At 39.0% G+C, this 23836-nt stretch overlaps 1 protein-coding gene across 1 annotated transcript in view; it reads left to right on the forward strand.

Moving 5' to 3' along the window:
• LOC126284015 (cell division control protein 45 homolog) overlaps positions 1–19993 on the forward strand; it is a 138117-nt gene extending 118124 nt beyond the window's left edge. Inside the window, exons 13-14 of the mRNA XM_049982560.1 lie at positions 3593–3669; positions 19266–19993. Of these exons, the coding sequence (XP_049838517.1) occupies positions 3593–3669; positions 19266–19330 (142 nt within the window). The 3' untranslated portion in view covers positions 19331–19993. The remainder of the gene's footprint in view (positions 1–3592; positions 3670–19265) is intronic.
• Positions 19994–23836: the final 3843 nt, after the last annotated feature.

The following is a 23836-nucleotide window of genomic DNA, read 5'->3' on the forward strand; positions in this document are numbered from 1 at the left end:
CAATAAAATCATCTTGGGTCCTGTGTAAATTATGAATACAGTCCATCACCGATGGTGGCCAAAGACTTTTAGTATAAGAAGTCACCTCATTCCACCAATGGTCTTGTCAAAGAGCAAAGAGGGCAAGTGAGCAGACAGAAGTTCAGGCCACTCTCTTGCCCTTGGGGTGGGAAAGTGCCCCGAAAAGGCGGAAGAATCAGCTATGATCAACGGCATGAGGATGCATATGGCAATGGAAACTACTGCATTTAAGACACATAATGTGTTTCCAGAAGACATGTGGCCTGAAATTAAAAAAGTATCATGATGATGTCGCCATTGGCAAAAGATTCTGAATTAGCCCCTGTTCAGATCTCCAGAAGATGACGGTCAAGGGGGCGGTGACCACGCGAAAAAGATGGAATAATGAAAAACGGGGTAACATTTTATGAGTCGTACTTAGTAGGAAAGGTAGAAAATATGAAAAAAATATGCAAAGGCTCAGTCCAGATGTAGTAGTGGTCAGTGAAATGAAAAGAAAAGATGATGATGATTTCTGGCCAGACAAAAGTAAGGAATATCAACAGCAGCAGAAAATAGTATAATGGGAGTAGAATTCATTATGAGTAGGAAACTAGGGCAGATAGTAAGCTGATGTGAACAGTTCAGTGATAAGGTCGTTCTGATTAGATTCGACATAAAAACATCGACGACGACAGATGAAGTATACATGCCATCATCACAAAAAGAAGTTGGAGAGATAAAGCATATTAAACTCATAATTCAGTATGTAAAAGGAGATGAAAACCTAATAATCATGGGAGAGGGAACACAGTAGTAAGGGAGGAATAAAACAGATGGCTATGAGGGGATATGATCTTGGCGGAAGGAATGAAAAAGGAGAGACTAGTTGAGTATTGCAGTAAATTACCGATGGTAATAGCAAATCCTCTGTTCAAGTACAACAAGAAGAGGTATACTTGGAAAAGACCCGGAGGTGTGGGAAGATTCCAGCTGAACTATATCATGGTCAGACAGAGATTTCAAAATCAGGTATTGGCTTGTAAGCCATACCTAGGTCTAGATCTACACTCAGATCACAGTTTAGTAATGTTGAAGAGGAGAGTGAAGTTCAAGATTATTGTCCAGAAGAATCAATGTGGAAGGAAGCGGGATACTGAGTTACTGATGAATGATGAGATACGTTTAAAGTTTGTTACAGTTGTGAATGCCACAGTAAGGAATATGAGAGAAGGCAGTTCAGTTGAAGAGGAATGAACATCTCTAAAAAGAACAATCATGGACATTGGACATTATAAGGAAAGCAACTATGAAGAAACCTTGGATAACAGAAGAAATATTTAAACTGATTTAGAAAAGAAGGAAGAACAAAAATTTTCTGGGGTAGACAGGAATACTGCAGTATAAATTCCTAAGGAAAGACATTTTAAAAAAATGAAATGGTTGTAAGAAAGATGTGAAGAAATTGAAAAATAAAGATTATCTGGACAACTGACTCAGCATATAGAAAAATCAAAACAACTGTTGATGAAATTAAAAGCAAGGGTGCTAACATTAAGATAACATTCTGTCGGAATTTCTAAAATCATTGGGGGGCAGTAATACTCAAACGACTGTTTTATTTGATGTGTAGAATATATGAGACTGTTGGTGTACCATCGGACTTCCAGAAAAATATCTTTCACACAGATCTGAAGGTAGCAAGGGCATATGAGCATGAGATCTCTCACACAATCAGTTTGACAGCTTATGCGTCCAAGGTGCTGGCGAGAATCATATGTAGAAGGATTGAAAAGAAAATTGAAGAAGCATCATTAAATTCTTCATTTGTGTGGATATATTGTCCGTAGTTGCTTTACAATTCTTGAGGGTATTTTCAAGTGGAAATCACCGTAAGTAGAAACCAGCCTATTGTTAACGAACTGTTTTTCGATCTTAAAGCAAATCAAAATGTACATAATTTAATTGCAGACCACTGACAGTGCCCTACCTCTATAAAGTGAAATGCGGCTAGTGAAAAAGATGCGCATTTTTTGTAGTTGCGATGACAGAACAAAGATACCATCAAGAAAATTGAGGAGCTGTTAGATGATTAGTTTCATTTTAGGAAAGATAAAGACACCAGAGAGGCAGTTCAACTTTGCTGTTGATAGTGGAAGCAAGACTGAAGAAAAATCAAAATATCTTCATATGATATGTTGACCTAGAAAAAGCATTCAACAGTGTAAAATTGTGCAAGATGTTTAAAGTTCTGAGAAAGATAAGACAGTAATATACAATATGTGCAAGAACCAAGAGGGAACAATAAGAGTGGTAGACCTACAACAAAGTGCTCGGATTAAAGAGGTTGTAAGACAGGACTGCAGTCTTTTGACCTTATTGTTCAGTCTATACTTCAAAGAAGCAATGACCAAAATGAAAGGCAAGTTTCAGAGGGGATAAAAATTTAAGGTGAAAGAATATCAGTTGTAAAATCATTGATGACATTGCTATCCTCAGTGAAACTGAAGAATTACAGGACTTGTTGAAAGAAATGAACTCTATAATAAGTACAGAATGTGGATTGAGAGTAAACTGGAAAAAGACAAAACTAATGTGAAGCATTAGAAATGAGGTTAATGAGAACATTACGATCAAAATGTGTGAGCATGAAATAGACAAAATTAAGGAATTGTGCTACCTTGTAATCAAAATAACCCATTACGGACAGAACAAGGAGGACATAAAAAGCAGATTACCACGGGCCAAAAGAATTCTATTGGTATCAAATATTGCTCTTAATTTGAGGAAGTAATTTCTGAGAATTTACATTCAGAGCACAGCAATGTGTGGTAGTGGACCATAGACACTGGGAAAGCCACAACAGAAGATAATTGAAACATTTGAGATGTTGTGCTACAAAAGAATGTTGACAATTAAGTTGACTGTTAAGAAAGGAAATAAGAATGTTCTCTGCAGAATTGGTGGAGAAAGGACCATATGGAAAACACTAACAAGAAGAAGGGATAGTGTGATAGAATGTTTTAAGATATCAGGGAATAACCTCCATAGTACTAGAGGGAGCTGTAGAGGGTAAAAACTAAAGTGGAAGACAGGGATTGAAATACTTCCAACAATCAATTGAGCACTTACGTTGCAACTCTGAGATGATCAGATTAGCACTTGAGGGGAACTCGTGGCAGGACACATCAGACCAGTCGAAAGATTGGTAAATCAAAGAAAAAGAAAAAGAAATGTAAATAATGGATGGTATTACATGTCTAATTTCTTCATCATTTATTATGTTGTTAAAATATTTGAACTGTTATACAAGTTAATATGTTTCTCTAGGTGCTTGATAACGAAGTCGGCCAGTAGCACAATAGATAAAAATTAAATTTATAGCCTAAAATGGACAATCTTTTGTTATTGTCTGATATTTGATGTCACTTGTAATAAAAATTAAATATAACGCATCATTTAAAAAAATAATGAAACACAACTCTTGATTATTAGTCATAAATTTGATGTGTGGTTTCAGAATCAGTTAACTAACATTTTAATGATTTCCACAGTTCTCTTATGCAGCCTGTTTTTTATTTTATTTTTGTAGCTTCTTTGGGAAGGCTTTTGAACAAGCTGCAATCAAAATACGGGCTCGAATGACTATGGATTGTTTTGACACATCAAGTGAGTAAAAAGGCTTATGCATAACTAACACATTTCACATGTTTATAGCAACTGTCTCTATACTATAAATAGCAGCTAAACAGAAATCTGATGTAATTATTTAAGCATTTTCAGTGATGTGGTAATGTAGAATGTGATGTGTCTGTTTCTTATATTTTAAGCGGGTGAATCATATATAATGGTGCCTGCCCGCGCATTAGCACCCCAGTTCTTGGATTCGGGCAGATACTTCAGTAGCAGATTGAATCTGTCTGGCAGATAAATGATGAGTGCTGGTATGCCAGGCAGCTTGGATGTGGTTTTTAGGGTCAAATCTGACAAGGGAATACATGATTCACAAACATTTCAACAAACGTATTCACACTTCCTCATGGGACACCACTAGACATATGCAGGTATGAGCTCAAATGAACCCCTGGAGGAAAGACAAAATTTCTATTCATGAAATGCCACTAAGAAAATTTAGAGAACCAGCATTTGTGCCTGATTGCAAAACAGTTCTACTGCTGCCAATGTATATTTAGTGTGTGGACCATGAAGATGAGAAATTTGGACTCATAAGGAGGAAAATGGACAATTGATTTCCTTGGCTCCATTTGTGAGTGGAACAGGAAATGGTGTGACTAACAATGGTACAAGATACCCTTCACCTCATGCGGTTCTAGGCGCTACAGTTTGGAACTGCAGGACCGCTACGGTCACAGGTTCGAATCCTGCCTTCGGCATGGATGTGTGTGGTGTCCTTAGGTTAGTTAGGTTTAAGTAGTTCTAAGTTCTAGGGGACTGATGACCTCAGAAGTTAAGTCACATAGTGCTCAGAGCCATTTGAACCATATCCTTCACCACCCACCATTGCTAGATACATGCTGGCACATGAATGGCACTTTCTAATAGGAATGTTAGAAGAATCAAAGAGTGTGACATTTTTAAGGGATAATATTATGGCTGATGACACATGGTATCACAAGGGTGTATCATAAATTTGATGTGCAAAACACAGAATGGCAGTAAAATTAGTATTTCCATTTAGGGCAGATTGTACTACAAAAGGAGGGTGTGGAAATTGTGGAACATTCCCCCCTCCTGCCCATTTCTAGTAATTTTAGAATCTGCATCTGCACAGTGGTTCATCATAGTACATTACTTCAGTATTTTTCTTACTTTGTTTAGTCATTGCAACAGATTATCCATTGCCATTATCGCTTCTGTTCCTTTGTGGTTCCCCCCCCCCCCCCCCCTCCCCCCTCCACTCCAGCTTGCTGCTCTCTATTCTCACCATCTCGTGCAATAATTCTCACCAGCAGCATTGAACAGAATGAAAATGGTGATGTAGCAAACATGACATTGAAATAACAAAACTTTGTCTCAATTCTTGAAGAAGAACCCTTAGTTTCAGAAATTGTTATTAAGTACTGACCATGTAATCAAATTAAATCAAGCGATATTGAGAGAATTTGTTGGGAAATGAGAAGCTAAAAATAACAGATGAGTTTTGCTATTTCAGCAGCAAAATAACTCAGGATGGCTGAAGTAGAGAGGATAGAAAATGTGGACTTGTCTCTAGCAGTGAAAAAATTTCTTAAAAAGAGGAATTCATTAACATAGAAATAAATTTAAGTGTTGGGAAGATTATTATGAAGGTGAAATATGGAACAATAAACAGTTCTGGCAAGAAGAGAATAGAAGCTCTTGAAATGGGATGCTACAGAAGGACAGTGGGTATTAGATTAGATTAGATTAGATTAGATTAGATTAATACTTGTTCCATAGATCATGAATACGACACTTCGTAATGATGTGGAACGTGTCAGGTTAATAAAAGATGTCTGTACAAGAAATTACATTACACAAAATATTGCATGACACTAATGATTAAGTTTTTTTTTAACTTACTTTATATCTAAAAATTCAGCCAATGAGTAGAAGGAGTTGTCATCTAGAAATTCTTTTAATTTATTTTTAAATGTTAGTTGGCTATCTGTCAGGCTTTTGATGCTGTTTGGTAGGTGCCCAAAGACTTTTGTGGCAGCATAATTTACCCCTTTCTGTGCCAAAGTCAGATTTAACCCTGCATAGTGAAGATCATCCTTTCTCCTGGTGTTATAGGTATGCACACTGCTATTACTTTTGAATTGGGTTGGATTATTATCAACAAATTTCATAAGGGAATATATATACTGTGAGGTTACTGTGAGGATCCCTAGATCCTTAAATAGATGTCTGCAGGATGACCGTGGGTGGGCTCCAGCAATTATTCTGATTACACGTTTTTGTGCAATGAATACTTTTCTACTCAACGATGAATTACCCCAGAATATGATGCCATACGAAAGCAGTGAATGAAAGTAGGCATAGTAAGCTAATTTACTGAGATTCTTATCACCAAAATTTGCAATAACCCTAATAGCATACGTAGCTGAACTCAGACGTTTCAGCAGACCATCAATGTGTTGCTTCCAGTTTAACCTCTCATCAATGGACACACCTAAAAATTTTGAAAATTCTACCTTAGCTACAGACTTCTGTTCAAATTCTATATTTATTACTGGAGTTTTGCCATTTACTGTACGGAACTGTATATACTGTGTTTTATCAAAATTTAAAGAGAGTCCGTTTGCTGAGAACCACTTAATAATTTTGTGAAAAACATCATTTACAATTACATCACTTAGTTCTTGGTTTTTGGATGTTATTACTATACTTGTATCATCAGCAAAAAGAACTAACTTTGCATCTTCATCAATGTGGAATGGTAAGTCATTAATGTATATCAAGAACAGTAAAGGACCTAAGACCGAACCCTGTGGGACCCCGTGCTTGATAGCACCCCAGTTTGAGGAATCAGCTGTTTTAACATTACACGAACCACTTATTTCAACTTTCTGCATTCTTCCAGTTAAGTATGAATTAAACCATTTGTGCACTGCCCCACTCAAACCATAATGATTTAGCTTATCTAAAAGAATTCCATGATTTACACAATCAAAGGCCTTTGAGAGATCACAAAAAATACCCAATGGGTGATGTCCGGTTATTCAGAGCATTTAATATTTGATCAGTGAAAGCATATATAGCATTTTCTGTTGAAAAGCCTTTCTGAAAACCAAACTGACATTTTGTTAGTACTTTATTTTTACAAATATGGGAGGCTACTCTTGAATACATTACTTTCTCAAAAATTTTTGATAGAGCTGTCAGAAGAGAGATTGGGCGGTAGTTGTTGACATCCGACATATCCCCCTTTTTATGCAATGGTTTTACAATGGCATATTTCAGTCTATCAGGGAAAACACCCTGCTCCAAAGAGCTATTACATACGTGGCTGAGAATTCTACTTATCTGTGGGGAACAAGCTTTAAGTACTTTGCTGGAAATGCCATCAATTCCGTAAGAGCTTTTACTTTTCAGTGAGTTTATTATTTTACTGATTTCAGAGGGAGAGGTTGGTGGAATTACAGCTGTTTCAAACTGTGCAGGTATGGCCTCTTCTATTAATAGCCTTGCCTCTTCTAGTGAAGATCTAGATCCTATTTTCTCCACAACATTTAAAAAATGATTATTCAAAATATTTTCAATTTCTGATTGTTTGTTAGTGCACTTGTCATTCAATTTTATTGCACTAAAGTCTTCCTGTGCTCTTGGTTGCCCTGTTTCCCTTTCAATAATATTCCAAATTGCTTTAATTTTATTATCAGAGTTACTGATCTCAGACATGATACACATGCTTCTGGACTTTTTAATAGATCATGTAACTAATGAGGAGATACCAAAGCAAACTGAGTAGAAAGAAATTTATGGCATAACTTCGTGTAAAACGATGTTGGTTGACAGGATACAATCTGAGGCATCATGGAATTGTCAACTTGATATTAGAGGGAAATGTGGGCAATAGAAATTGTAAAGAGTGTCAAAGAGGAGTGAGTACAGTAAGCAAGTTCAAAGTGATGTCGGTTGTAGTAGGTTTGAGGAGATGAAGAGGCTTGTGTGGGATCAAGTCGAGACCTGCCTCAAATCTGTCTTTGGACAGAAGACGGTGATAACAACAACAACTACTACTACTATTAGTGGCACCACCACCACTGAACACATTCCCTTTCTTTTTCCCCTCCTTAAACGATTTTTTTTGTTTTCAAAAGGTACCTCCAATGACTTGAAAATTTATGTTTAATGGTAAATAGCCTCTGTCATTTCATCCATCTTTTAAATAAAATAGAAAGAAACATTCCACATGGGAAAAATATGTTAAAAACAAAGATTCCATGACTTACCAAGCGGTAAAGTGCTGGTAGATAAGCACAATAAAAAACCACACAAACACACACACACAATTTTGGGCTTTCGCAACCCACGGTTGCTTTGTCAGGAAAGAGGGAAGGAGAGGGAAAGATGAAAGGATGTGAGTTTTAAGTGCAAGTGTATACCTGTCCTTTTTTCCCCCTAAGGTAAGTCTTTCCACTCCCGGGATTGGAATGACTCCTTACCATCTCCCTTAAAACCCACATCCTTTCATCTTTCCCTCTCCTTCCCTCTTTCCTGACGAAGCAACTGTGGGTTGCGAAAGCTCGAAATTTTGTGTGTAAGTGTTTGTGTGTTTTTTTATTGTGCCTATCTACCAGCGCTTTCCCGCTTGGTAACTCATCCATCTTTTAATATTTATATCTGGGAACATTCAAAGAAAAATTGTGTGATAAACCAGAAAACATGAATATTCTCCTACAGTAACATTAATTTACCCATGTGAGACACACTGCCTTGGGGAACACAGTTTCCATCATGTAAATGATTTTGTTTTTAATTTTACATTTCAGCCTGGAGTCACATAAATGGCATCATTAACAGTTTAGACTTCTTAGAAAGTAATGATTGGAGATCTGTCTCAATGTGAAAGCCATTAAAAATTTAAGTAACTACTGGTGTAGGCAATGGGGGATACAGAAAAACCTCAAGGAGGAGGCGCTTGAAACATCTTGAGCTACCTTTACTTTTACTGTAATAAAAAATAATCAAGTCACATGCAAAGTTTTTTTATTTAAACTGATTCTTCACATATACAAGACAGTGCCATCTGAGTATATAAAAAAGTTAAAATTGTGGTTCTCCTCCTTAAATGATGAATTGTATGTGCCTGTTCTTCCTGGCAAATTGGTTGATTACATTGTCAATAGGACAATCAATGTCTGGGAGAATGCTCAGCAGAGGTAAGCCATTAAGTCGATCGTCCTCCATTGTCGGACCTCAGCCATGTTTTTGTACACTGCAATGTTGAAAAACTTCTTTATACAATAGCCGTAGATGCAGGTAGACAAGAAAATATTTTGTACAGCATGTGCAAAGTAGGATAGTCAGATCTAGGACAAACAGACAACTCTTTCATAACATAATCATGATCATTAAAGGTGTTTATGCTTGCTTCCTTATATTGAATCTCTCCCATTAGTCTCTTTTTAATCAAACAAGTAATTGTTCTTCAAAGAACAGCAGTTCAGTTAAACACTGATTCAATTTGTGTGTCAGATCATTACCATCATGTTTCAGTAGTTGTGAGGGCAAAAGTATGTTGAATTTTAAATGATAAATATTTTCTTCAGCAAAACTTTCTCTCATGTCAGTCGTAACATGGTCCAGTGTTGGAATAAAAACAGTTCTTTTCTAATATGTCGTGACATCATCATTATGATCGCAGTTTTCCCCCTGTCTTTGTCCACCTGTAAGACGAGGAACACTCATCTCCACACCTCTCTCTTCCATAACTCTCCTTGCCTCTTCAACAATATGAGAAAATCACAAGAAAACAGTAGAATATTCGTGACTTTTCTTGAACAAATGCCAGACAGAGTAAGCTATCAAGATCACTAGACTTTTCTCGTTGGTGTGTGTCAGCTACCTACGTGCCAGATAGAAACTACGTTGACGCAGATGCACATGCTACATAGGAAACTACAACTACTCGATAAATCAACTCACTTGAGTTGAGTGACGAAAGAAATGAATGAATAGCGTGCGGGCTGACTGGCAGGGGCAGTTCCTGTGGCTATGTGGGAGGAAGGTGGGGGGAGGCACCCCCCCAATATGTATCCGCCACTGGGTGTAGGTAAGTTACACATACACCTGTCAAATCATTTCTTCAGGCAGGCATAATTTAACATTCTGGTGGTGTACAACTAATTTTTACTAGTTTTTCCTTTCAGAAGGATCATCTGATAACAGCATACTAGCAGGTTGAAATCACTAATGATACATTTTGTGTGCCTGTGGCTAAAATATGCAAGGAAAAAACATTAGTAACATTAATGTTCACCAGTGTACCAAGCAAGTACCTTTTAGTTGTCAACAATGGAAAAGATGAAAAACATTATGAAATTATTTATGAAATAGAAGCTGCTAGTCAGTGCTAACTGTTAAACTTCTGAGGAGCCGTACACTCAGTGCTGCAATAGTGTGGATATTTTCATACGTTAAGTCTAGTTTGCAGGTTTTGAATGTATATTCGAGGAAGCTTGTGCCTCATTATACATCTATCCTTGGTTTCCGGAAGATCATGTGTAAGATTAGCCGAAATCAATAATGGCGTTCCACTCTTTGTGGATTGGTATAGTGAGCACACGTGTGACTTGTATTAAGTGACTATTCATAACTACTTATGCTAATAATTAACATCTCAAGTCTTTAAAAAACTCAAAATCCATCTAGGCAGTACCCTCAACATGTACAGAAGTAGGTTTCAACGCTTAATAGAAAAACACATTTTTTACTACTAAAAACTTCATGCAAACGTAAACATATAGCACAGCATCACATAAAAAATGTTCAGAAAGTGATGGATCTGATTCTGCAAGATCATATGCAAGCTGTCGAAGACCTCTGCAACATGTTGAAAATAAGTTATAAGCCGTGTGAACATGCCCTGTCAAAAGATTGAACATCAGAAAGATTGCAACGAAGTTTGCACTACAACTACTTCAAGGCAATCAGAGGTAACGCTGTATGGAAACTTGCAGGGAACTGAAACAACTGGTTGAAAATGATCCAATCTTTCTTTCAAAGTCTGTCACTGGTGATGAAAGTTAGATTTCCGACTGTGACCCCAAAACTAAACAACAGTTGTGACAATGGGTGAGTTATTCTTCACTTTGGCCAAAAAGATCTCGACAAATCAGAAATAATGTTAGGCCCTTGTTAATATATGATTGATCCACTATGACGTGACACTGCATGGTCGCATATAGCCTACATTATTCATGATTTTTTGACTAAAAACGAGTCTGCATTTATCTCCCACCCATCATGTTCACTATAGGACTTATTTGAGAGTGACATTTACCTCTTCTCCAAAATGAGGTCTCTAGTTGAAGGAGCAAACACTTGAATTGAGGAGGAGATTCAGTTTGAAATGCAAAGGTGGTAAACACTCAAACAAGGATGGACTTCCAGGGTGTGTTTGAAAGGTGGTGGCAGAAGTATTGGAATTGCTGTTGTCACTCCCAAGAGGATTGCGTTGCAGGTGATGGTGTAGTATAAGATCAAGTTAAGACATAATAATTTTAATTAATATATTTTTGAGAACTTTTGGATGCCATTTCATATACAGTAGAGGTCTTAACATTCGGTATTATTCATATTTATTCTGATGGAGAGTGATTGTGCCCAGGAAAATGCACAGCTAGGCGGGCAAACGTAGTAGTGTTCAACTATGGTAGATTGTGGATCAGTATTTTTTTCTCGAGGTGACCTTATATTTTGATTGAGTCTCAATACGATATTTCTACTTTCATGCTATTGTCAAAAAGAAAAATCACTCCTCAATTAGGTACAAAGCAGTAATTGTGAGTACAAATATGTTAAGTTATAAAACTTATTTTCTCTCTCCCGCTCCCCCGATTCTTCTCAGCAGTAGGCAATGCACAATCAAGGGATGTAATTTGCTGAACAAAACCCCTGTGTGGGTGGACATATGTGTGTTATTAAACATTGTTGTGGAGCTGCAAATATACTTGGGATGTCAGAACCACATTTTTATGAACTGCTCTCACATTTCACAGGCAGTAAAAAACTGAACTACTATTTCTACTGTGCCATGAAGTAGAGTGCCCAGATATTGGCAGACAGTATCAGGGGCACAGGTAAAAACAAATTATTGTGCACATGCTGCAAGAGCTGCCTATTGGAAGACATGATAGAATTGTAATCTTAAACAGAATTGTTTCACATGTGGGTTATTGATACAGTGTTGGAAGCATAGTCGATGGGGTGTAGCATGAGCTGTGGCAACTGCAGGTACAATAACCATGGTCTTGTTTTGTGTGGTAGGGGAAGGAACTGGTGACTGCTCCTGTGTCCACATTGCTTGTCTGACTCCATTCAGAAAACATTGAATTGTATATGCATGCTCCTGAAGTATGAGGCTAATGTATCAGGTGGTGTTATGACTATACATCTGTATATACCAAAGCAAAATGTGTGGATGGTGAAAGGAAGATATTCACAAAGATTACCTGCAGTATTTTGGAGCTGACAAGAAAGCTGAATCATTTACAAATATGGAGCATTCGAAGATGATTACAGTAGATGTGTCTTTCATTGGACAATATGTCAGTCCACAATACAATTAGTCACCCAGTGTTCAGATTGATGCATCCAGCTTTGAAGGGGAAAAAGTAAAAAGAACATCTTTAGCAGGCAGGACTTGCATGAGTGATTAGCAGTGATTAAGAAGTAGACAGAGAAAAATCTCAAAGAAGTGGAAATTATTAATGAGAAAAGTAGACATTCAAGAAGGTGTTTGCAGTATTTCCGAACCATTGAAAAAATCAGTAATAGTGAAAAGTCTTTATATATATTGTTGTCACAGCCTGAAGGCTGGTCAGATTGTGAACTGGCTGGCCATTTCGCACTTTGGCCGAGAGGATTGGCCAAAGTCCAATTACTTGAAAGAATTGGTATCTGGCTTCGCCCAGCCTTTTCATGAATTGGCCAAAACATGATGTGATTGCACATACATTGGGAAATCCATGGCTAAACCGCACTGCATACCATGATGAGGCAACAGTGTGTGCCTCCTGTATGGTAGGCAGCACTTCTATCACGTTCAGTGTTAACTGTGCTGTGCACATGGTATGTGCTGCTTTTTGGAGAAGGTCCCATCTCTGTGCATTGTTTTTCTTTGTGACAAATTGGATTAATTGTGACTACTGTTACATTATCTGTTTTTTGTAGTATTAGCGCATTTCAGATGTGCTTAGGGTATGTCGGTTAAGTATGTGAGCTGCTCTCTCTCTCCATTTCCATCTCCCTCTCCCTCCCTTTCTTGCCCCATCCATTTGTGATGTTTTGTGAAATGTAATGTACTGCCCTCCTCACTTGAGGTCTTCTCTGGCCATTTGACATAGAAAATATATTTACTAAACATACTTGTCTTTCATGTATTACATTTTTTTCTGTGAAAGTGGGTGAGAAAATTATAACTGCATTATCTTAAGGTTCATTATAGTGATACACTGATTGCTGACAAATGGCTCTCTATGATCGCAGTTTTTTGAGGGGGGGGGGGGGGGGGGGAGAATCGTCAAATAACTAAATACTAGTTAGGTGGCGATACCATCTTCCCTAATTCCTCACTCATTCTGTCAGTGCTCCATATGAAACACTCTACTAACAACCATTATTTCTTTCAAACCTTTATTAAAAATACTTTAAGAAAACATGTTTTATAGAGAAATTTTATCAAATGTTTTTAAGGCATGAAAACACCTTGCTTTAAACACACCAACCCTGTAGGCCCTAGTATTTAATTTTATAACCATCAGACAGACAGACAAAAAGGTCCCTGAAAATAGTAGGTCTAACTGTATTAACAGATCCCTAAAAACTGACTGTTAATTGATATAGACTAAAGCCTTTGAACCTTACTATTCATGTGAAAGACAATGTTGGTTGTAGCATCTTCCGAGCCTTATTGTTATCTATCTTCTCAATTTCTAAATTTATATGACCTCTAAGAGAATTCTTGTCAGTGAACTTGAGATTAACTTCCTTTCACAGAAGATTAACCTTTCTCAGGGACATTTGTTTCGACTTATCAGCAGGCCATTTAAGACCCGCATTATAAAAGTTAAGGTACAAATGAATTGTAAACACAACAACATACATTTGAGAGTTGCTGATTATCATGACTCTCTCTCAACTGACATGTGTGAATTTGGCCGCTCCAGGAGGGAACTTCCCAAATGAAATATGGCATTTGTGCAGCATGCCTTTCAGATATGGTCTATGCTATGTATTAATTTTATAAAACAAAATGTTATCTTTTGGAATAATGGGGGTTTTCTGAATTAAAATGTTAACGTGAGGATAATTGACCTCCCCCTTGAAATGAGAATTGGTGAGGTTTTGCCAGACTAATTTCCTCCATTTTGAGCTCATGTAATTAATGGATGTGCTGTAAATCAGTAATCAAACATACCACTACTAATTATTCAGTAGTGAGACCTAGGCTGATCACATCTAATGTCATTCGATTTGAATTGTTCATATCATTCTTCCGTAAGTGACCCGTGTCTACTTCACATGGCTACGATATTCACAATGGAGGTGAGATACATGCAAATGCGGAAATGACATTTGATGTGGAAAGCAGGTTTCTGGAACACTTTGAATACGCTGCCACAAGAAAAAGTAAATAACAGTGGAATAATCACAAGCAGTAGATACTGTTTTTTATAGAGGCATTTAACAAGCCAAAGCAAAGAAGAGAAAAGAGAGTGTTGCCTATCATTGACTAAGAGAATATAACATTGCTGAAGCTGGTGGAAAAGAAAAACTTTTGCACCAGTAATAGGAGACAAGAGTGCTGTTTTCAACTATGTCCATACAGAAAAACTGTTCGAAATAGTGCATGATACTCACTTGAAAATAGGACATGGAGCTCACACACAAATGAAAAAGGAACTGCAAGGAAGCTTTAGTTTCCAGACCTCTAATTTTTAAATAATTTAATTCAAAATGCCAGGTAGATCTGATAGACATGCAAAATATCCTTGACTGGGAGTACAAGTTGTACTCAGTTACCAAGATGACGTAACCAAGTTTATATTATTGCAACCCTCGAAAAGCCAAAGAGCAGAAGAAATTACTTATCATTTGCTTGACATCTTTCCCATGATAGGTGCTACAAATGTGTAATAGTCCGATTATCTTATAGTGTTTTCGAATCAAGTTATGAGCTAAATAACAAGTGGCCTGAACTGAAATTGGTACTTGGAAAACCCAGATATAGCCAAAGCCAAAGTTCCATCGAACGGGCCAACCAGGATATACAGAATATGATTATGACATCGATGCAAGCAAATAACTTAGCACATTGGGCTGAGGGTCTTTGATTCATCCAATCATGAAAAACTGTTTTTTTCATCACGGAATTCAGCAGTTGCCATACAAGGTGTGAAGCAAAAGTGGGGGTCAAGACCAAGTACCAGACAATAACAAGGTGATTTGGTTTATGAAGAAGAGTGAAGTGCAGCTCGTTGTTGTATATCCTTGGCAAAGATGTACATGCAATTTATGGAAGAAGAAATGAAGCAAAGGAATGATATGGAGGGAAAATTATTTGTGAATTATGTTATAATAAACAAGAAATCTGGAAGAAGAGGGCAGGAGTTTATGACAGTTTGCAAGCACAAGGTGAAAGAGATATAAAAATTCAGATACAAAATTCCCACCTACAAAAGCTGAAGACAATGTTCACATCTTTATACCAGATGTTGACAGAGGTTGTGGAGATCCCAACATTCTTGCAGTTGTCATGAATTTTGTGGGCACTTTCTACAAGCTGGGAACAGAACATGGTGTTCTCAAGCAATTATATTCCAGAAATGAGTTCTCTCTTCTGCATGGAATCCATGGCCAAAGAAGAAATATCATTACTAACCATATCATCTTTACAGTCATTGACCAGTAGTCAAGGATACAATTGATGCAGTTGCTCTACTAAATGTGCAATAAATTGCTGCAAATGCAGAAATAAGATAATTTGTGTAATTCCAAAGTCATAAAAGCTTAACTTGTTGTAATAAGGGAATAGTGGTTGTATTAAAAAAGATTTAAAAGCAAATAGATTGTAAAAAGTTTATATTCTTTATAAGTGAGATTGATAAAATAGATAGATTGCATACATCTACATCTACATCCATACTCCGCAAGCCACCTGACGGTGTGTGGCGGAGGGTACCCTGAGTACCTCTATCGCTTCTCCCTTCTATTCCAGTCTCGTATTGTTCGTGGAAAGAAGGATTGTCGGTATGCTTCTGTGTGGGCTCTAATCTCTCTGATTTTATCCTCATTGTCCCTTCGCGAAATATATGTAGGAGGGAGCAATATACTGCTTGACTCTTCGGTGAAGGTATGTTCTCGAAACTTTAACAAAAGCCCGTACCAAGCTACTGAGTGTCTCTTCTGCAGAGTCTTCCACTGGAGTTTATCTATCATCTCCGTAACGCTTTCGTGATTACTAAATGATCCTGTAACGAAGCACGCTGCTCTCCGTTGGATCATCTCTCTCTCTCTTCTATCAACCCTCTCTGGTACGGATTCCATCTTGAAATTATACATATTCGTCCACTCGTTTTTACCTTCTGATTCTGGCAATCTGTCTACCACAGTTCGCAAACTGAGCAGCCAGATCCCAAACTTGGAGAAAAGCTTGGGCATTGGCCAGTCAGTTTACAGTGATGTTCAACATTTCCTGACTTACAAAGTTTGAAACTGTTCAATCAAATCTGCTTTGCTTCTTTCTTCTGAGTTTGGCTGATTGGTCCCAGCCACTTCGTGAACTGGCTGGCCAAAAGTGAAATCAGGAAAAGATCAGACATTGGCAAAAGATCAGACATTGGCTGTCCAATTTAAAGTGACATTGGCGATTTCGCAACTTCTTGGCGAGCCAGTTTCGGCTTTGTCCAATTTTGGACTTTGGCCGTTACATATACGTTAATCAGACACACTGCTCATTTTTGGAATGGTAATAAGAACAAAGTCTCTTTGCACTGGTTTCTGGGGAGACAATATCTATAAGTGTGAATGTTGGTGATGAAAATGGATTTGTGCCAAGTGTGTTAAATACACTCATGGAAATTGAAATAAGAACACTGTGAATTCATTGTCCCAGGAAGGGGAAACTTTATTGACACATTCTTGAGGTCAGATACATCACATGATCACACTGACAGAACCACAGGCACATAGACACAGGCAACAGAGCATGCACAATGTCGGCACTGGGACAGTGTATATCCACCTTTCGCAGCAATTCAGGGTGCTATTCTCCCATGGAGACAATCGTAGAGATGCTGGATGTAGTCCTGTGGAACGGCTTGCCATGCCATTTCCATCTGGCGCCTCAGTTGGACCAGCGTTCGTGCTGGACGTGCACACCGCGTGAGACGACGCTTCATCCAGTCACAAACATGCTCAATGGGGGACAGATCCGGAGATCTTGCTGGCCAGGGTAGTTGACTTACACCTTCTAGAGCACGTTGGGTGGCACAGGATACATGCGCACGTGCATTGTCCTGTTGGAACAGCAAGTTCCCTTGCCGGTCTAGGAATGGTAGAACGATGGGTTCGATGACGGTTTGGATGTACCGTGCACTATTCAATGTCCCCTCGACGATCACCAGAGGTGTACGGCCAGTGTAGGAGATCGCTCCCCACACCATGACGCCGGGTGTTGGCCCTGTGTGCCTCGGTCGTATGCAGTCCTGATTGTGGCGGTCACCTGCACGGCGCCAAACACGCGTACGACCATCATTGGCACCAAGGCAGAGGCGACTCTCATCGCTGAAGACGACACGTCTCCATTTGTCCCTCCATTCACACCTGTCGCGACACCACTGGAGGCGGGCTGCACGATGTTGGGGCATGAGCGGAAGACGGCCTAACGGTGTTCGGGACCGTAGCCCAGCTTCATGGAGACGGTTGCGAATGGTCCTCGCCGATACCCCAGGAGCAACAGTGTCCCTAATTTGCTGGGAAGTGGCAGTGCGGTCCCCTACGGCACTGCGTAGGATCCTATGGTCTTGGCGTGCATCCGTGCATCGCTGCGGTCCGGTCCCAGGTCGACGGGCACGTGCACCTTCCGCCGACCACTGGCGACAACATCGATGTACTGTGGAGACCTCACACCCCACGTGTTGAGCAATTCGGCGGTATGTCCACCCGGCCTCCCGCATGCCCACTATACGCCCTCGCTCAAAGTCCGTCAACTGCACATGCGGTTCACGTCCACGCTGTCGCAGCATGCTACCAGTGTTAAAGACTGCGATGGAGCTCCGTATGCCACGGCAAACTGGCTGACACTGACGGCGGCGGTGCACAAATGCTGTGCAGCTAGCGCCATTCGACGGCCAACACCGCGGTTCCTGGTGTGTCCGCTGTGCCGTGCGTGTGATCATTGCTTGTACAGCCCTCTTGCAGTGTCCGGAGCAAGTATGGTGGGTCTGACACACCGGTGTCAATGTGTTCTTTTTTTCATTTCCAGGAGTGTATTTAAGCCAGCGACGAAATAGTGAAATTATAGTTATCATTAAGTTAAAGTTAACTATCACCTGCCTTTTGTCTTCAGAATGTTGGAATAATTGAATGGTTTTCATAAAAGCTTACTTAGTTTCATGTAGGTACATGACAAGCAGAACTGTGTCCTCTCAGTAAATCAGCAAGGAAAGAGTCAAAGTATTTAAAACTGATGCTAGCCTCACCGTGTATGAGCAGTCTTTTTGTTTTTTTATATTACCTCATTACATAAAATTTGTGTAAAGTCAAGTGATCTAATTTGTGCTGCAGTGAAACGGTATTAAGAAATGTAGACTGTTACATTTGCTTAAATAGTTCGCTTGAAGTGTAAAGGAACAGTTTAGTGGTATGAAACTAAGCAGACCTCTCAGTACAGTCACGATCATAAATTCGAAGGTGAATAACTGTTGACAGTATGACAGAACAATTCGTTGTCAGTGTAGAGGCCAGCTGCTTCATTGGTAGTGACAGTAAAATGTAAGCAGCAATAACATTCATATGACAGTGACAATTGCTATCAACAGCAGCATCACTTCCATGAGTAGCCTTAGTCTCATGTTACAGGTGTGTGCCATTTGACACACTTATATTTTTATGGTGGGTAGCGGGGGTATGTAGCCTCCCTCTCACTTGCGGTCACCCTCCCACGACTGCTTTCTTCCCCTTATGCACCACTTACAGCTCTCAGTACGGCTCACTGATTGTGAGATAGGGGCATTTTGGGGAGTATCAAAAAGTGAAATACAAAAAGTTACGTGTATGAAAATGTATAGAGTTGCTTGAGACATAATGAGTTCCTGAAACTTTAAAGGAAATAAGTAGTTCAGTGACAATAGTTCAGGGCTGGGCTTGTGTGTCAAACTATAGAATAAACAAAAGGTTTGGTCAGAAACAGTTAAAACAAAGTGTGAACTGCCTACTGTTGCATTACAAATTAGTAAAAAGTAACTAGCCTGTAGTAAAGAATTATGTTTTATAGTGCCACTCTGTTTTGAGATTTACATATTAATTATTCATGTACATTTATTTCTTTTCAGTTGTTCAGTTGAAGACAGATGACCGAGCAAAGTTCTTTGATGCACTGACTACTCTCCTCAGCTGAATCTTCGTTTATCTTTGTTTTACTCTTTACAGAACAGACAATTGCATCGCCTTGTCTGAAGGAGTCTTTCAGATGTTAGTACCTCTACACAAGTGCTAGCACAGTTGGCAAAAATGACGAAAAATCTCTTCATACTCCGTTACATGTTCTTTCAAAAACAAGCTTTAAATATCAATTATAGTATAATGAATAGTGCCTTTTAAGGTATGTGTGAATGGTTTGCCTCTTAATATAAATAGTGCCTTTTAAGGTGTGTGTGTGTGTGTGTGTGTGTGTGTGTGTGTGTGTGTGTGTACGTGTGTGTGTTTTGGAATGTACAATTAGATTTAGAACTTCCTGTGTATTTAATGCTTAGCTGTTATGGGATCTTGGTAGTGACATTACCTGATAGTAAAATTATTTTATGAGCAGTGAGTTCTTGTATGTGATATTGACATTTGTATAAATTTTCATATACTTTTCATGTTTTACAAAAAATAGACAATGAAATATATTATGAACAAAGGAGTCATAAATTGACTGAAGTGTTTTAGCACAATTGTCACGTAGACATAAAGAGTAAAAAAATATTTGAAATGTTCAACAAAATGTATTCAAATACAATATTTTAACAAGAAAAATTATATTTTGTGGGAAATTAAAAATGTTGTACTGATATTTTAACCATTTGTTCCATCCTTTTGAATGAAACTCTGCCAGTTATTACTACGGACACCTTTTTTACATTTTTGTGTTAACCGTCCATGACACATATGAAGTAGCTTTCCTAATGGTTATTCTGCTTTGTACTTTGTGACTTGAAAGTATCAGACTGCATATACAAAGGGTTAGAGTTTGATTATTGCCCTGTCCTAAGATTTTTTCCAGTCTCTTAACATGCCTTTTCCATGGCACAATGTTTTCCTAATGTTACAAAAAGTTGTGCATAGAACCCAAGACAAACTATTGCCCTTCCTGTACACAGCTGCCAAACTGGTTCTCCACTGAGAGGGGGGACCATGCATAGGAGAGCACTATAGTATTTAAGTCAGCCTTCATTTTGATTATTACATTACTTCAATGGTGTGAGGAAATATGTTACTGTAGACTGGTGCTGGCTGCAGACTTCTATGTGTGGGAGGCTGTGGTATAGAGTCTCCAATACCGTGGGGCATGCAGAGTCAAGAATGGGCACTGAAAGATGAATATTCATTATTACTTGATGCCTTCCACACAGTACTTCAACAGTAGTGCCTAGGGGAGGGGGCAGATGTATTGTCACTAGTGGTATGCTTGGTGTCATGAGGCTAAATTAGGCAGTGGTAGAATACTGGTGGGACATGTGTGGGTCCCATGTCAAACCCAGGACCCCCTCAGAGACTGGTTTGAGTGTTAGCCAATGGCACCTCCTGAAGCCTGGAACTATTAGGGCTTGCCGACAGTTAGTCATACATTTGACCAATGACTGATGTGGAGACTGAAGCTTGGTCCACAATACATCACGTGTCCACCAAATAAAAGCAAAATCTTTGGTACTCGTGAACTTACAGCATGATATGAAAGGTGACCTGGACCTTATCAACAACAGCTGTTTATCATTTGCTGCTTTATATTGGCCTCATGCAGAATTCTCCATACATTACAATCTACAGCTTACTGCATCATTTTTTTCTACTTGTTTCTTTGTTGTTAATCTATCTCCCATTATTGCTGCAGGGCCAGCCACAGGCTTTATGATTGTACAATGTTTTCGTCTTACAGTGATTAATCTTCAAGCTTACTGTCATACTTAGTGTGTTTTACTTTTTTTTCTGCTTTTTTCTTTGTTGTTAATCTATCTCCCGTCATTGCTACAGAGCCACCAGTAGGCTTTCTGATTGTACAATATTTTGGTCTTAGAATGTTTAATGTGTGTGAATTCCTAAGGGACCAAACTGCTTAGGTCTTCAGTCTCTAGACTTACACACTACTTAAACTAACTTACGCTAACAACTACACACACACCCGTGTCCGAGGGAGGACTCAAACCGGGAAGGTGTACACGATCAAAGGCAGAGCCACGAGTGAAAGCACCCACGTGATTTACCAACTGATCTGCCTACACTGTGACACTTTCTATGTGGGAATGACCAGCAACAAACTGTCCATTCGCATGAATGGACACAGGCAGACAGTGTTTGTTGGTATTGAGGATCACCCTGTGGCTAAACATGCCTTGGTGCACGGCCAGCACATCTTGGCTCAGTGTTAACACCGTCCGGGTTATCTGGATACTTCCCACCAACACCAACACATCTGAACTCCGGAGATGGGAACTTGCCCTTCAATATATCCTCTCTTCTCGTTATCCCCAGGCCTCAATCTCCGCTAATTTCAAGTTGCCGCCACTGATACCTCACCTGTCATTCAACATCATCTTTGCCTCTGCACTTCCGCCTCGAATGACATCTCTGCCCAAACCCTTTGCCTTTAAATATGTCTGCTTGTGTCTGTATATGTATGGATGTGTGTGTGTGTGTGTGTGTGTGTGTGTGTGTGTGTGTGTGTGTGTGTGTGTGTGTGTGCGCTCGCATGCGTGAGTATATACCTATCCTTTTTTTCCCCCTAAGGTAAGTCTTTCCGCTCCCGGGATTGGAATGGCTCCTTACTCTCTCCCTTAAAACCCACATTCTTTCATCTTTCCTTCTCCTTCCCTCTTTCCTGACGAAGCAACTGCCGGTTGCGAAAGCTCGTAATTTTGTGTGTGTGTGTGTGTGTGTGTGTGTGTGTGTGTGTGTGTGTGTGTGTGTGTGTGTGTGTGTGTGTGTGTGTTTGTGTGTTATTTTATTGTGCCTGTCTACCGGTGCTTTCCTGCTTGGTAAGTCTTGGAATCTTTGTTTTTAATATATATATTCAACAAACTGGCATGGAAAGTTCTGGCAAAATGTAAATAGTTTGGGAGTAAAAATAATAACTCACTAAACAATAGAGACATTGGGTTGTTGACAGGCACGCAAGACATAGAATCTATTTCTTGGTTTCCAAGTGATGCCTTCTCTCTCTTCAGTCCAAGGATTTTTCTTGTTTCTGTGCACAGAATTGTTTGCCCTACTACTTCTAGTATTACTCCCAGATTGCACTCATTCTCGCACTTTATTAGCCAAGTTAACTCCCTTAAGATGCATTACAAATATTGTTGGAAAATTTTCATACATCTTTAATATGGTCTTTATATACAAGGTGTATACGAACCGGGAGATCCGGGAAAAAACTCGGGAATTTTTTCATCCGGGAGAAAACCTGGAAAAACGGGACTTTTTAGAATTTCGGGAATTCTTAATTGTTTTAGTTTTCAGTTAATTTTTTGTTGCATTGACTGGTAAGAACCAATACTCTAATAAAGGATATTACTGTATCTCGCTACTTCAGCAATAAAACATGGGGGGTAAAGGAACTAAGTTGCTGAGGAAATGTGCCATATACAGCAACAAAACACTGTGCTCACACAAGCATCTGCCAAGAGCAAAATGTGTCAACGGCTTTAGGAAACCTATGTAATGCTTCATAACAGCAAATTGCCTCCGATGAGCGTGACGTCACAACTCCTTACAGTACATTCGTTTGAGCAGTTGTGAGCGAGCACATGCCCAGTTGAGTTGCGTATGAGTAGTACCTTCTCCTGCTTCTGGCTACGGAAATGTGGCAGTCAACTGTATAAGCAATAGCAGCAAACAGCCAGATACCACGCGGAAAAAATTTTACTGGGCCTCCTAAGCTGTCAGATTCACGCATCCGCAAAGGCCTGGACATAGAGGCTGGGAGCAAACTGGGGTATCTGCCCCAGTCGGCAATTTCTGGGGTGGGCAGCCGCTGACATTCTATTCCTGGAGTAGCATGGAAAATGCGTTGTACGAACACGTAATAACGCGAACAGGAGAATAAACATGGGATAACTAAAACGATGATTGTGGCAGGTTTGGGCAAGTTAACTTCAGAATAAGTTTTAATGCTGGCAGGAATAGCTACAGAATTAGTGATGACAAGATTGTTTGTTAGAATGAGGAAGGAGAAGAAACGGGTACATCACACAAATTATGTAAGAATATGAGGATTCCAAATTTATATAAAAATTTTGTACTACTACTTTTCGATCTCATACTTCAGAAGCTAGAGCGTATAAATAAAATGTGAAACTATTTCCTAACATGAAACTTTTTACTTGTAGGCGTAATGTTCTGTTCTGTTATAAAAATGAGACCATTTGTGCCAAAACAGTGTCGTTACAATTCCTGCAATATTAGGCAGACCTGTTATCTAGCAGACAGTGACAAAAGACACGTAATCAGATCGAGAAAGCACCCCTGTCTTGGGTAATATTAGTATTAATACCTTTTTCAGTATTAGTCAATGACATTTGGTTTTTGACGAACTTTGATGAGCTAATAGATTCTTGCCCAAAAGGAAAGCACGCCATGTAAAGCTGTACTAAGGTTAGTGAGAAAAGCAGTGCAAGGACTTAAGAATTGAAAAAATATGTACTGTCTTGCT

Source organism: Schistocerca gregaria, chromosome 8 (assembly GCF_023897955.1).
Source record: "Schistocerca gregaria isolate iqSchGreg1 chromosome 8, iqSchGreg1.2, whole genome shotgun sequence".
Lineage (NCBI taxonomy): Eukaryota > Metazoa > Arthropoda > Insecta > Orthoptera > Acrididae > Schistocerca > Schistocerca gregaria.